Below are 15,498 nucleotides of genomic sequence, written 5' to 3' on the forward strand. Positions count from 1 at the left end.
GCAGCTTTCCAGCCACTCGTCCCCAAGCCTGTAGCGTTGCATGGGGTTGTTGTGACCCAAGTGCAGGACCCGGCACTTGTTCTTGTTGAACGTCATACAGTTGGTCTCGGCCCATCGATCCAGCCTGTCCAGATCCCTCTGTAGAGCGTTCCTACTCTCCCGCAGATCAACGCTCCTGTCCAACTTGTTGTCATCTGCAAACTGACTGAAGGTGCACTCGATCCCCCTGTCCAGATCATCGATGAAGACATTAAACCGAACTGACCCCAATACCGAGCCCTAGGGAACACCACTTGTGACTGACCGCCAACTGGATTTAACTCCATTCACCACCACTTTCTGGGCCCAGCCAATTTTTCACCCAGCGAAAAACAAGCCTGTCCAAGCTGTGAGCAGCCAGTTTCTCCCGGAAAATGCTGTGGGATACCATGTCCAAGGCTTTGCTAAAGTCCAGATAGATGACATCCACAGCCTTTCCCTCATCCACTAAGTCGGTCACCTTGTCATCGAAGGAGATCAGGTTAGTCAAGCGGGACCTGCCTTTCATAAACCCATGCTGACTGGGCCTGATTACCTGGTTGTCCTGTACATGCTCTGTGATGGCAGTCAAGATGATCTGCGCCACAACCTTCCCTGGCACTGAGGTCAGGCTGACAGGCCTGTAGTTCCCCAGATCCTCCTTCTGACCCTTCTTGGAGATGAGCATCACATTTGCTAACCTCCAGTCAACTGGGGCCTGCCTGGTTAGCTGGGACTGCTGATAAATGGTGGGAAGTGGCTTGGTGAGCACTTCCCCCAGCTCCCTCAGCACCCTTGGGTGGATCCCATCCGGCCCCATGGACTTGTGTGTGTCCAAGTGGTGTAGCAGGTCATTGACCATTTTATAACCAAATAGCCAATAAATTTTATGTTCATGGCAATGTTTAATTGGAAACATCCTTCACAATTAGAAAAATGTTGTTCCCTGAACTGACTATGTCTTTTGCATCACAGATGTTCTGTGAACGTTGAAATCAGATGTGCAGCCTCACAACCTGGCTAAGGGGCATGACTGAGGGGGGTGTATGTAGACATATATGGGTGTATAGGTATATTTAACTGTTTAAAAGAAAATTTTTCTTGGTGTGGACTAAACAGAAAAGCTGTATAGATTCCTTATGTTGCTCTGAGGCTTGAATGTTGGACTTTTTAGCCATAAAAACTCATTCAATGTGTCCTTTTACATTGAAAGATTTTTTCATGCTACTTACCAATAAATCCTACCCTCTAGGGGGCAGTTTGTACCGCAAATGAAAATATTGAAACATAACGATGGCCACTCTGACATTAAATTATTTCTGGATGTATTTGGGTAAAGAGCTGAACACATTCATCTTTTTAATGAGCGAGGGAAACCCCAGAAAACTGTAATGAAGCTTTTATGGAATAATGGTCTATAGGAACTAGCCCGAACTGGCAAACATGGAAAACAACCTTGTGCTTGGTAAGTGTTTCAGAGTCAATGGGTGAAGAAGGACCAAAATTAGAGAGTGCTGTTTTACAGATAAGATTGCATGCCTCTGACTTCCTTGCAGAGTTACAAGAATGGATGATAATGCATCCAGGGGCACAGGATAAAATTCAGCATGACACATAAGAATCAAGGTATGGAAGAAATAAACCAAGTGGTTTGGCTGCTTAATGAGGGCAAGATGATTGAGGAGGGGTGAGGAATTAACTACGTGGCAGTATTTGCTGTTATTATCAGGAGTTACACAAGCAATTCCATAACTGAGGTAGCCCTCTTCTTACAGCAGCTGTTATTTACAGTGGATATATGACATTGCATGTAGGTAATGCTGCCACTTTCTCTCACATTTGTTTCCTTGGCCTGTTGTTCTACATTTGTATGTATCATCCGGTCTTGTGACAAAGTGAAAAAGCACAGTCAGCCCTGAAGCTTCCCATTGCAATTGGAACATGTGCATATTCTCAGTTGGTAGCAAAGTTCATGGAAACATTTGCAAGATTAGGCCCTTTGAGGACATTTGACAGCTAGAGAACAGTGACCTGTTTTGCAGTTTGAGTATGTACATATGTCCAGTTATGTAGTCCTTAGTATCTGCAAGTTCGCATAGCCCCAGCTGAAACTAGTGGGCTGATGGTGTTTTATGTTTGTGGGCTGATGGTGTTTTATGTTTGTGGGCTGATGGTGTTTTATGTTTATGGAAAACCTGTCTCACTGATTCTGACTTCTGGTGTTAAATCTACCATATTGAATTTTGTTCCACTCCCATGACTCTGACAAAAGACAAGATGACAGGTACTGTACGTTTATAGTTTCCTGGTTCTTCTACATTTTTTTCAGATTGTGACATAGATCTTTCCATAGCAATTGATATTTCAAGGCGCAAGCGGCCACCATCCACAGTGCTTCTGAAACAGAAATTGCAAACATTCCTCCCCAAGCTTTTACTCCAGATGAAATCACTGCCAAGTATCAGCTGTAATGCTGGCTCTCCAGTCAACATTAGCTTCAAGTTCCAAGTATTGGCACAGACCAAACGGTTCATCTTTGACTCTGATTTTGAAGACTATAATGAAGAGGTCATCCAGAAGTTCTTAGATGCACAGACCACTGTGGACACCTACCTGAATGCAGACTTCTTACAGGCACTTGAGGAGAAGTTCTTTAGTGTGACCTCTGCTAAAGTTAAGGTAACTTAATGGTGTGAACATATATTTTGGAAAAATTACATGATTTGATGTTTACAGACTCTGATGCCGAGTACTGCAGGGAGGCAAAAAGGTAGGTCAGGAATTGGTGAATCCAATAAACAGAATCACAGAATGGTTGAGATTGGAAGGAACCTCTGGAAGTCATCTTGTCCAACCCCTTGCTCAAGGAAGGTCAACTAGAGCAGGCTGCCCAGGACTGTGTCCAGATGGCTTTTGAGTATCTCCAAGAATGGAGACTCCACAACCTCTCTGGGCAACCTGTGTCAGTGCTTAGTCACCATCCCAGTAAAAAGTGTTTCCCTATATTTATATAGAACCTCCTGTTCTTTCATTCACCCTGATGTAACTGCGTATATCAGTTCTGATTCCCTCGGCACTCCTGCAGTGAGATGGTACCCAGAACGTTTGGGTTAATACATATGAGCACGAGTATTCATGCAGAAAACATTCTTATGTCTACTGTGGAATGTCTTTGTACTTTGAGTAGTGGAAACAGTTCTCTTTCGGAAACTCTGAATCCTGATCCTGAATCTCTGTCCAGAATAGTGACAGGTCTAAGCAGAAGTCACAGAAAACATCATCCAAGAAATTTGTTTACAGAAGTTTATTTGTGTAGTTTACTTCTGAAATAATTTCACATAACAAAGCTGAGTTCTACTTATGGATAACTGATGATCAGGAACATCTGCATAGATGCTGCAGTTAATTCATCTATCTTGGAAGTCAGGCAAAGGGAGAAGCATAAGGCTTGATCTAATCTCTTCTGAAGTGAGTGGGGAATCTTTCCACTTAGGTGAAAGGAAGTTAGATCTTGTTGGAGTGTTTCAGGGTCAGTTTATTCTTAATAAGGCACTCACTCAGTAAAGCACTGATCATGTCCTGTAATAGCTGTTTGAATATTATCACTTACTAAGGTCTCCATGCAGGAAGACCTTCCTACTGAGGAAGGACAGGTTAGCCCTTGCAAAATATATAGGGGGTTTCCTCTATGAACCTTATTTTAACTTTTAGAAGATGTTAATTTTAATCTGCTGTGGGGTGAGAAAGCCATAGTGTTACGAATTCCCCTGCTTTCAGGTGAAAGTTGGCATTCTATTTTTTTACAGCATTTGCATAGATACGGCTTACCAATTTAGGTTGTAATTTGGTGCATATTTAATACTATTTTTTTCCAAAGATTTCTTAAATTGCCATTTTATTCTGAACAGGGAACATGAGCACATATGATTTTGCTTCTTTTGGGCCTCAGTAGACAGAACGTTTTTTCTCCTAATTGCAGTGCTTTTTTTCTGCTAATTGCCAATTCTGTTAGATCCATGTTGAAGATTAGAGTTAAGTAAGGCTTCTTTCTCCTTATGTGTTATTACTAGAAATAAATATACTGCATATCTCACCACTGTACCAGTGGATTAATATTAATTTCTGACCCTGTTTATGTGGAAATTGAAAACGCAAGATTTTAGAATGCACATGAAGTCACAATTTAATCTCACTGAGATCCTGAGCAATAACATGCTTGTTCTGTAAAGATTATTAGTTATAAACCTCATCAGGAATAGTAATTCTCTGTTGTTTGCATTTCTTTTCTTTATTATTTGTTTGTTTTTAAGCAAAAGAGTTGGACCTAATTCCAGCATTTTTGACAAAGCAAAACTGAGATGTGTTCCAACAAAAGCTTTATATAAATGAAAGCTTTGTAAACATATATAATACCCACACTAACAGCCCATATTCACCACACCCCATGTTTTTAAAGTGAAAAGATCAATGAAAAAAAATATCAGGCCAAGGCCTACAGTGTTGTTTCTAACATGCTGTGATGTGTTTACCCATCCATGGTCCAGCTCTCCACAGTGTCACACTCTGCTTGAGCAAACGTAGAATCCATACCAGTGCCTCCATATTGGATGTTTGGAAACTTGCCACCACCAAAACCAGTTACCTTTGCCTGCTCTTAAATTTTTGTCTCCTTGCTGCTTTGGCACGGAAGTGGGATATTTGGTGTGGCAGTCACTTCATTTTGCTTTTGTCACCTGTGGAAAAATTTGCCTTCATGGAAGTGACAGAGTTTGCATTGACTGAAGCTGTGCAGTCTATAGGGAATGTAAAACAAGAAGGATGAGAGGGAAGGAGCTCTACCTGTGCTTGTCCACTTGGTCAGAGAATTTAGGAAGACTTAAAGCCCTTACCGTTGGAGACAGGAGGCACTTTACCTGTGCAACCTCGTTCTGGGAAACCTAATCCACTGTATGAGTGGGGCCTGAGAAGACTTCTGCTGGTTTGAAGGAGGAAGCTGAAAAGAGAAATGGGAAGAGACTGGTAGCTTGGAGTGGAACTGTAAGAAATTGTGCTTTCCTCAGCCCTGGAAGAGACTTAAGTGTAGCTCTTCGGACAGAAAAGGTCAGAATGTTGCCAGTACAAAGGGTCAGGATTAACATCCTTATGTGAGCTAAGCTTTATGTCTTAACAAGGGAAAATATGGAAGAGTGGAGCAGGGGGGTGTACTGCCGATGTGGAAAGGGCAAGGGGACATAAGCATCTGTGGGGGAGGGAGGATTGGACCCGGAAAGGATGGACTTCCTGGTGTGGCTCAGTTGACAGCCAACTGGAGCTGCTTTTGCAGAAAGAGAAAGTTTTATTTGCTCTAAGTTCTTCTCCACATTCACATATAGGAGAACTCTTCTGACATCAGAGAAAGCTCTTCAGTGGACAAGTCACAGCAGAATTGGACTTCCACCTAGCATACTAAGAAGATGACAGATACAATTAGTAGCAATGCTATGATCTGGTTGGCAAGACAAATCCCTCAAATGGGAGTGCTGTAAGGGAAGAGAGGCTTTTGTGTTTTTTTTTTTTTTCTCCTTGCTCCTCAGCACTTTTTCCAGCACATGTTTCAGATCTACCACTGTGTAGTGCAGTTTGACCACCTCATAACCAGTTTTCAATACAAATGGTACTTTCTGCAATGGCTCAACTTTTAGTCTCTTCTCAATTGACTTGGCATTATTCCCTTTCCTGACAGGTTCTGTTAGTATTTTCAGATGGGCTGGATGATTCACTGGAAGATCTCAGAAAAGCAGCTGACTCACTTCGCTTTAAAGGTATTACAGTACTGCATTGATGCTCCAGCCTCCTACTACCAATGGCCCAATGTATTGGGAGAGTGGGAGAGTATTTGTTTCTCCATGTGAACAAGTGTGCGTGATGGCTTGTGACTAGTTGGCAGATGATGCCAGAAACACGCCTGGGGTGCAGAAGGCCTGGGATGGTTCTGGTTTCTGGAATCCAGCTCTAGCAGCTGAGGCAATTAAGGGCAGCCGCTCTCACTGATGAATGCAGAACCAGAGCTTAGTCCCAACTCTGAATTCTGCAGGCAAAAAGTTTTACACTTCTGTTTGGGCACTGAGTGGCAGTGTGGTCTAATGACTGGGGAGAGAAGTTAATTTGAAAATTACTGGTCTGGATATTTCTCTTATACATTATACTCAGTAGCTTGACTTCTTTGAACATGCTGTGTTGAAGCCATGAAATGTAGGTCTTTCAGAGAACTGCTGTGATTCACAATGATATTGTTGGCTAAATAATATAGATCAAGCATTCACTAATTTAAAGCTATGCTTATGTTGAAGGTCTTGATGAACTTCTATTGATTGGCCTGGACAGTACACAGAACTTGACTGAACTTTGGGAAATAGAGTTTGGCAGAGGGTTTGGATACAATGAACCTCTGAATGTTGGATTTGCAGAGATTGCAAACACCTTGCAGAGAAACCTTGTAAGTCCTTCTGTGATATAACAAAAGGGGGGAAAATCAGTCTTTGTTTTATGATTAAGATACATAAATGAAATGTTTCTTGTCATTTTTTAGGATACCGTTGCAGAAAGGAAATGCTGTAAGGTTGTTTGTAAATGCCTTGGAGAAAATGGTGATCATGGTGGCCAGGGGAGTCCTGGAAGGAAGGTAGGAGAGCTAAGATAGACATTACTTAAGAATTGCTTTATTTTTCAAGGTGTTTTCATTTTTTGCAGTATTTCAGAGCATGCATGCATGTGTCCATGACCTCTGCTGTTAGGACAGATGAAGGAGAAACATGAAATGTCATAATTTCTCTGCTGTATGTTCCTATTGCAAAAGTATTTTTGTAATGAAAATCATTCGTACATGTAAAAGCCATTAATCACAGAATCATAGAATGGTTTGATTGGAAGGGACCTTACAGACCACCTAGTTCCAGTCACCCTGCCATGGACAGGGACACCTTCCACCAGACCAGGTTGCTCAAAGCTTCATCCAGCCTAGCCTTGAACGCTTGCAGGGATGGGGAAGCCACAGCTTCTCTGGGTAGCCTGTCCCACTGCCTCACCACCCTCATTGTGAAGAATTTCTTCCTAATATGTCAGCTATATCTTCCCTCTTCCAGTTCAAAGCCATTGCCCCTTGTCCTATCACTCCAGGCCCTTGTAAAAAGTCCCTCCCCAGCTTTCTTGTCGGCCCCTTTAGGTACTGGAAGGCTGCTCTAAGGTCTCCCCGGAGCCTTCTCTTCTCCAGGTTGAATAACCCCAAATCTCCCAGCCTGTCTGCATAGGAGAGGTGCTCCAGCCCTCGGGTCATCTTCGTGGCCTCCTCTGGACTCGCTCCAACAGGTCCATGTCCTTCTTGTGTTGGGGGCCCCAGAGCTGAAGGCAGTACTGCAGAGGGGTCTCACCAGAGCGGAGCAGAGGGGAAGAATCCCCTCCCTCGGAGCTGCTGGTCACACTGCTTGGGATGCAGCCCAGGATACAGTTGGCTTTCTGGGCTGCAAGCACACATTGCAGGGTCATGTTGAGCTTCTCATCAACCAACACCCCCAAGTCCCTCTCCTCAGGGCTGCTCTCAATCCCTTCTACACCCAGCCTGTATTGCTGCTTGGGATTGCCCTGACCCATGTGCAGGATCTTGCACTTGGCCTTGTTGAACTTCATGAGGTTCACACAGGCCCACCTCTCCAGCCTGTCCAGATCCCTCTGGATGACATCCCTTCCATCCCTCATGTTGACCCCACCACACGGCTTGGTGTCTTTGGCAAACTTGCTGAGGGTGCACTCAATCCCATTGTCTCTGTCGCCAACAAAGATGTTAAACAGTGCCAGTCCCAATACCAACCCTTGAGGAACGCCACTCATCACCAGTCTCCGCTTGGACATTGACCTATTGACCGCAACTCTTTTGACTGCGACCACCCAGCCAATTCCTTAGCCACTGAATGGTCCATCTGTCAAATCCCTGTCTCTCCAATTTAGAGACAAGGATGTTGTGTGGGACAGTGTCAAATGCTTTGCACAAGTCCAGGTAGATGATGTCAGTTGCTCTTCCCTTATCCACCAACACTGTAAACTTGTTGTAGAAGGCCACCAAATTTGTCAGGCAGGATTTGCCCTTAGTGAAGCCATGTTGAGTGTCACCAATCACCTCCTTAGTTTGCATGGGCCTTAGCATAGTTTCCAGGAGGATCTGTTCTGTGATCTTGCCGGGCACAGAGGTGAGACTGACCGACCCTTAATTCCCTGGGTCTTCATTTTTTCTCTTTTTAAAAATGGTTGTTATTAAGCACTCTCCTTCAGCAATTCAGCAGAAGATGCAGAGGGATTTCAAAAAATTAAGTCTGATTAACAAAGAGGCTTATTAGCTATTGTGAATGAGAAACTTCCAGCTGACAAGCTGAGAGTAGAAAATAATCCTTCTTCACTAGGTGTGAGCCTTATCCTTATGTACTTCTGGTTATTTCAAATATCCTCTTCTAGAAGTTTCTTCTGACCCAATACAGTACTAATTTACATTATTTCCTTTAAGATTTTATATTGTCTGTTTTAGGCCTTTTGAATATTACAGATATCACCACTTCTACAGCATGCTAGTAGACTACATTATTAAGATTTTTAGTATATGTGGTCTCTGTTTGACTACTATTCATTCCATTATTTCTACTTATTCCAGTAACATGCTAAGTAAATTTTATCTGTAGTTCACGCTTTTCAGTTATGTGGTTGCAGTTAAATGAATTTTTGGTTATCTCTTAGCAAAAGTATAGTCTTCTCATATTTATTCATAAACCAGTTTACTGATTTTTTTCTATTGCTCTTGTTGATTTTCTTACACTTTTCTATTTTACTAAAATGTCTTAAATTAATGTCCTTAGACAAAACAGTGTTCAGAATGCAGACATAGTTGTTTTGCAGACAGACATGAAATCTGGGTTGTGCAGCCTACAATTGTAAAAGCATATTTTTGCAGCTCAAATTCATGTCTCACTTTTGTTCATTTTAATTCCTAGAAATTCCATTTGTTCTAGTTTCTCTCTGTTCAAGTTTTTGCCCTGAGGGTATGAGGTTTGTATGACTTCAAACACAAAGTTGCAATATTCCTAAAAGTCTTTGTAAGGTATCGCAATAGCTTTGTCCTAACAAGTTTTCAGCTCCTTGTATTTTTCATTTCACCTTAGAATTTCATTACTGTATAATGCTTCTTTTTCCAAATCACTAAGGAAGATATTTAATTTAATGAAATAGTCCAATGAGCTTTGTTAACCCATTAGGCAATTTCCTGAAATAACATACCGAAATTTTATATTGAACATTGTTGTTTGTGTTTTTTTTCACAGCCATGCCAAGTATGTAGGACTGTGCAGAGTATCTGTGTAAATGTAGCTGATGGAGCCTGCCCTCCTCAGGATAACCAGATCTAATTTTCAGGAAATGTTTTCTATCTCCATGTGCAAAATAATCTGATAGAAATTAACCCAGTGTGCTTGGAGAAGAGTGTTGCTTATCTCTTAAGTTCTGTTTTTCAGGGAAGTATGGGTTACAGAGGATCTCCTGGCCATCCTGGTGAGGAAGGTGGGATTGTAAGTAAAAGTTATTCCTTCCTGCTAAGATGTTGTTGATTGGTGCCTGAACCTGTCTGCACCTAGTCATTCACTCTGGGCTCATCGATTTAACCTAAAATGTGTTTATGCAACATGTATCTGAAAGTAAATATATGGACTTGATTCTCTGTGCATCTGCATCTCACCATAGTTAGGAATAACTTCTAATGAAGAAACAGAGTCAACTAGAAAGAATCACACAACAGCATCTTATGTGGCATATTTACGGCTAACTCGTACGCTCCCTTTGCGCGACAGACTGTACCAGATTCTGTGCTGATAGTTCTTATAGAAAGCCCATCCCTTCCCTTCTTAGCATGAGTGACTAGCTTATGGCTGGGTAAGAAAACCAAGTGTTGTAGTGTGTTTTGGTGATTTGCAAATCCTTTGTGGTGTACTGTTCCTGACATGAACTTGAACATAGTGTGCATACGCCAAAGGCCAACCCACTAGGAGTATTTCTTCCTCTTTTGCTGTCTAGAAACAAACAAACAAAAATCCTGCAAAGAGTAAGATGTAATTTTCTTAGCACCATAAGCACAGAACTAGGTTCATAACACCGCACCAATGACATGAATATTACTCCTAAATACAGGTGAGAAGTCTGCAAACCAAGAACCAGCCAAGGATTTCTCTCTGTACATAACTGTAAAATCCACATTGGAGTAATTCCAGTTTTCACCATAGATTGGTCAGCCTGAATTTGCCTTTGGTGAGGCAGCCTGGGGCAAGCCTACTGTCTATTCAGAGAAAAGCGGTAGTGGAAAAGAACAGTTGTCATCTGGGATTATCAAGGAGGTGCATTGTGATGGTGGTTTTACAATTTCTTTGGAAATCACTGGCTGTAACTACTGGAGCAGTTTCCACAATCTTTTTTTTCAGGTGGCCTTATTTGCTGAACGATAGAATAAAATTCCATATAAGCAATTTCCAGAAAGACTTAAAAATATTTATGTTACTCAGAAATAGAATTATTTTCACATCCTTTCACAGATATGAATGACATGATATATGTAGGAATTAAAATTAAAACACTGAGGGTATTTTAAAATAAGAAACATTTTGAACACATTGATATGGGATGCCCCAGATTTTTCACTACAGCATTTTGATTTGAAAGATTCTGAATCTTGTCTTTTTTTGAAGTGGTGAAGGGATGAAAACAATTTTGAATTTGTTTTTGTGTATGAAAAATAGAATTTCTATTTTTGACCTTCTGAGTATCCAGAATAATCTTCCATAACAGATAAATTACAGAAGTCTTGTTTCTGAATTTCTGAGCCCTTCGTTTTCCATTTCTTTACTGTGGAAGGATGAGAAGTCATGTCCACACTTTCAGAAACTTTCTCCATCTCTGCATGTGGAGTCTACAAGTGACTTTGATGTTGTAAATTTTCCTTGCTAAAGGCTAAAATTTATTCCACAAGATAAGAATTTGAAGCATCCAAAACAGTTGAATGTAGTAAATACACAGCACAAAGCGGACTGCTGATAATATACTACAGAAGATGCCGCAAGGAAAGGAGGTTGACGAGATAATGCTGGACAGTTTTGGTTTATCATGGTGTAGTACTCAGCTCAGCAATTAGGCTTAAGGTTTCACACAGGCAACGCAGCCAGGCCAAAATGTTTAAACTTCCATTTTTACATGTTGTGGTGTGGTTCCGTGGCATCATTGTCTAACTTAATCTAGAATGTGGTTCATGTTGCTTTTTTTGCTAGTTTAGAGAGAGGCTTTTCTTTAAAGATGAGAAAAGAAAGAGAATGGTCTTTGTTCTTCTGATTTTAGGCACTTCAAGTTTATCTTCGCTTTTGCATGGTAGTACAGGCACTCTCATGTTTACTATGTGTTTGTTCTCATTTTTCTTGGCATTGTTTACCTTTTTAGACAGCAGTTTTAAGAGGATCTGCTGGGAAATGCTGCTCTCTTTCCAATTTTCTTTAGAACTTCCATCTTAACACACCTGGAATAGAAGTCTTCAGCCATCAGTGACTAGAGGACAGTCATTCAATATTCAGTTAAAAAACAACCCACCAAAAGGCCTACCTTCAAGTACAGAGATTTCCGTCAGAGATCGGTAGTGCAGTCTAAAACATGCCATGATAGTGAGAGCAAGTGCAACTCAGACTAGTAATTGACTGTTCTCTTACAGCCAATATGAAAATTTCCAGGTGACTTCCATTTGTCCTTAGTGCAGTGCATGGTGATATAATTGTGTTTTGCTTTAATCTTATATGATGACTTAACCAGTAGCCATCATTGTATGGATGAGTTTGAACATTCTGTTTTCTTTCTTAGGGGGAGAGAGGCCCAGCTGGTTTCAATGGGACTCAGGGAGACAGGGGATGTCCAGGTCCCCAAGGCCATAAGGCAAGTATGTAATTTTGAAGCATTTCCTAATTTATTTCCCACAAACCTGTTTTCTGTACTGAGGACAAATCCCTGTGGTCTCTTCCTCAAGCGTGGATGGGCAGCAAGACCCAGCTGTACGAATAACAGATAATTTTTGCTGTCTCCTTTTGAGAGGTACTTTGTGCAACTGAAACACGGTCAAAGGGCTAAGCAGTTTGCTGACTCAGGAACTTGTCAGTGATTTTTCCACTGTGACTTTTCCAACACCAACTCCAGACTGCCCTTAGGTAAAGCTATAAAGCTTCACAGAATGGGAATGAAAATGAAGACTGTACTGTCTTCCCACAGGAAAGGGGGCAATCCCATATGTGGCAATAAGGGGTTTTACAGTAGAGACTACGAATATTGATCCCAGCATGTCTCTGCACAACAAGCTATTGTGCCCTGCTTATCAAGCTCAATAAAAATACTTTTACCAAATTTCATCTATGTTTATTATCAATTTCAGGGGGCCAGAGGCTATAGAGGAAGTCAGGTATGTGTTTTCATGTTTGATCAATTTTCTTTGAGAACAGTGTTCTGCTTCCTTTTAAGTTCATGTTACCTTGTAAGATGAAAATATCAACAAGGAAGGAAAACAGTGTAAAAACTTCAGAGTATTTTTATTTAATGTGCTTTTGCTGTGGTTTTATAAGAATGGATTTAAGTGAGCTATTAGGTATCACATTATTAAAAAACAGCGGTCTTGTATTTTTAGTGTGGTTGCAGTCATGGTTGATTTAGTCTAATTGACAGGAAAGGAATTTATTTACTGGCTATTTTAATGGTCTGTCAAGGTGGTAATTCTGGTCAGCTAAATCTTGTATTCTAATTGTTGAGGAAGCAGAGCAGAAAGGGGGAAAAAAGATTGTGACTAATACTTATTGCGGATTTGGACAGCATTTTCACTGAATTGACACTTTTTTCAATATCCAAACTTCTCTTCAGCTGTTTTTGTCATCCACTGATCTTGCAACTCTGCTTATTTAACCTTTCAAACATACCTGTTCGTCAAACAGATATTGTCACCAATTCATTAATAAAATGTGAAGCCAATGATCTATAACGGCAATATTAGTTCCCAGGCTAAAGCAACTAAAAAGAAATTCAAATTGTATCAGGTGCTTTGATACAAAACCACTCCTAGAAAAGATTTAGGAGCCTCAAAGACTCAGAAGATACTTGTTTCCAAACCTGAGCAGCTGTACATGTGAGAAAGTTCAGAAAATGTTTCTGATACCTCAGCTCTATTTAAAGTACTGCTCTGTACTGACTTTTTTAATCCTCCCATGTGTTTTTCTTCCCTTTTCCATTTTCTGCTCTGTTCCCTGAAGTAATTTGTCCTCCTTTAAATAACCAAAACATCTGATTCCAAGTTGAATTGTATAGTAGGACTTATCAAGAGCACAAACCCTACTGAAATTCAATGAATATGTGAATGTCTTCATTATGTTGTGTCATTATATCCACTAATTTTATTTTAACTAAAAATATGAGACTTTCAGCACATAAAAAAAATGCGATTGAATACTGCTGACTTACTAAGAATGAGGCAGTTTACTGAAGTCTGCAAGCCATTTTAGTACAGCTGTTTGGAGAAACAAAGGTAATACTGAATATTGACTATTTAGTACTACAAAGTTTGGCTCAGGTTTTCTGAGGTAGGATATGAGTGAGGGAAAAATTAAGGCTAGAATAAAAGTAATGATTGCTTACCTAGTGCTCAAAGTTTTTCTGGAATACTTATTCAATAAATTCTTGTTCGTGATATATTAATCTTACCAAAATATACAGCCATCTCTTTTTTTTCCTCATAGTATGTACAAAACTGTTGTAAATAAATGAAAATTTTCCTCAGAAGCTTTAACTAGGTGGTTTTGTAAAGTCAATTTAGCATCAAAACCTACAAAGCAATTGTATCTGTAGTCCCTATCAGAGTGAAGCTCCTGTTGGTTTAGCTAGCATTTACAACATGCTCTTGTGCCACTTTCAGTGATTTGTTGAATATCCTTTCAGCTTTCAGGGTAGTGGTCTTTGCTAATTTCATTTCTTACTGCAAATAAAAACATCACAGTGAATTCCTTCATTTTTATTCTAGTAAAGAAAGAGGGAAGAACCACTTCAAAATATCCTTTAAAAATTGTGTATTATTTGGCCAGGTCTGAAATACTGTGAAGCATACCTAAAGGAAATAAAGTTCTCACAGTTGTAACTCTATTCAGAAGCCTCACTCTTCAGCTGAACAACAAGTTAACACTGCAGACTCTCTAAGGTTGGGATGGGTGTTTTATGAGAAAATGGTCGATATGGTGATGTCGTTATTGCGGACAAAGAGGAGAGCAGTGTGTGTTTGAATGGGAATGTGACTGCTGTTTATCACATTGCTGAAACAGTAATGAAGTTTCTTTAACAAGTCCTGAAGCCTAAGATCAGTCTTCTGTAATTGTTTTTATGATGGTTGTTCTTTCTAGCTTTTCAGTATACCGTTCACGGTATAAAATTATCAAAAAAACCCCCAAAACAGGACAATACAAACACATATGATGGTTGACACCAGAATTACAAGATTGGCAGCATGTTGGATCAGATACTAATAGTTACATTTTGGAATATATCTAGATTTTGAAGGTGCTGCAGTTGGGAAAAAGATTTGAAACTAACAGATGGAAAAGCAGAACTGAAATCCTGAGGAAGATCTGTAGTTTTAATAACAATTGTTCTTATTAAGAGTTTTTAACTATGGATTGTTTTAAAAGTTAATAATTCATTAAAAATCAGAATTACTATTTCCTAGTTATAATTATTATTCTTAATTATTCTTGCTAGCTATTGAAAACCACAATCTTATTTAAGTTTCCAAAAGTAGAAAACTTCTTCCCTTGCTCAAAGAGGCAAGTGGACTGATGCTAATAGTTTGGTTTTTTTTTTGCTTATTGCTACAGGGTGAACATGGTGAGAGTGGATTTGATGGCACTGCTGGAGAGCAGGTAATCATTGCTTTAAATGTGCAGTTGCAGTGCAATTAAAGACACCTGCCTCAGGGTTCACAAGGACAGATTTTTGTGCCTTTGAATGGGCTTTAAGCCTGAACAGAAATTCTGTTGTGTGGAGTTGCATATCTGATTGAAGTTGGATTCTGTTAGACAAAAATTTGGGACCCACATTTGTCAGAAAGAACAACCGTTAATTTTTTCTTCTTTCTTCTCCCTTTGTGAGCCTAGGGAGAATGTGGATTTCCTGGACCTTCTGGAGAGAAAGGCAACACAGGAAGACGGGTAAAGTGTCCTTTATGGTAATGTTTAGATTTTATGGAAACATCTTTCCAAAGTACAATACTATCTGTAGTGCCTGTGAGTTGTTTTTAATAGCCGCCTGTTCTCTAATATGATGTGGCTCCTGCTATAAATCAGTGTAGCTCCACTGACTTAAACAGATCTGCATTCTCTTATCTGGCCTTCCTCTACCACAGATACTGTTTCTACCTGT

General features: G+C 40.2%; 1 protein-coding gene across 1 annotated transcript in view; it reads left to right on the forward strand.

The window, feature by feature from the left end:
* LOC104166059 (collagen alpha-4(VI) chain-like) overlaps positions 1-15,498 on the forward strand; it is a 50,504-nt gene that overhangs the window by 8,605 nt on the left and 26,401 nt on the right. Inside the window, 9 exon segments of the mRNA XM_009705870.1 lie at positions 2,346-2,697; positions 5,741-5,819; positions 6,348-6,493; positions 6,587-6,679; positions 9,546-9,599; positions 11,920-11,991; positions 12,482-12,508; positions 14,955-14,999; positions 15,234-15,287. Of these exon segments, the coding sequence (XP_009704172.1) occupies positions 2,346-2,697; positions 5,741-5,819; positions 6,348-6,493; positions 6,587-6,679; positions 9,546-9,599; positions 11,920-11,991; positions 12,482-12,508; positions 14,955-14,999; positions 15,234-15,287 (922 nt within the window).

This window comes from Cariama cristata, unplaced genomic scaffold, assembly GCF_000690535.1.
Source record: "Cariama cristata isolate BGI_N322 unplaced genomic scaffold, ASM69053v1 scaffold8230, whole genome shotgun sequence".
Taxonomy (NCBI): domain Eukaryota; kingdom Metazoa; phylum Chordata; class Aves; order Cariamiformes; family Cariamidae; genus Cariama; species Cariama cristata.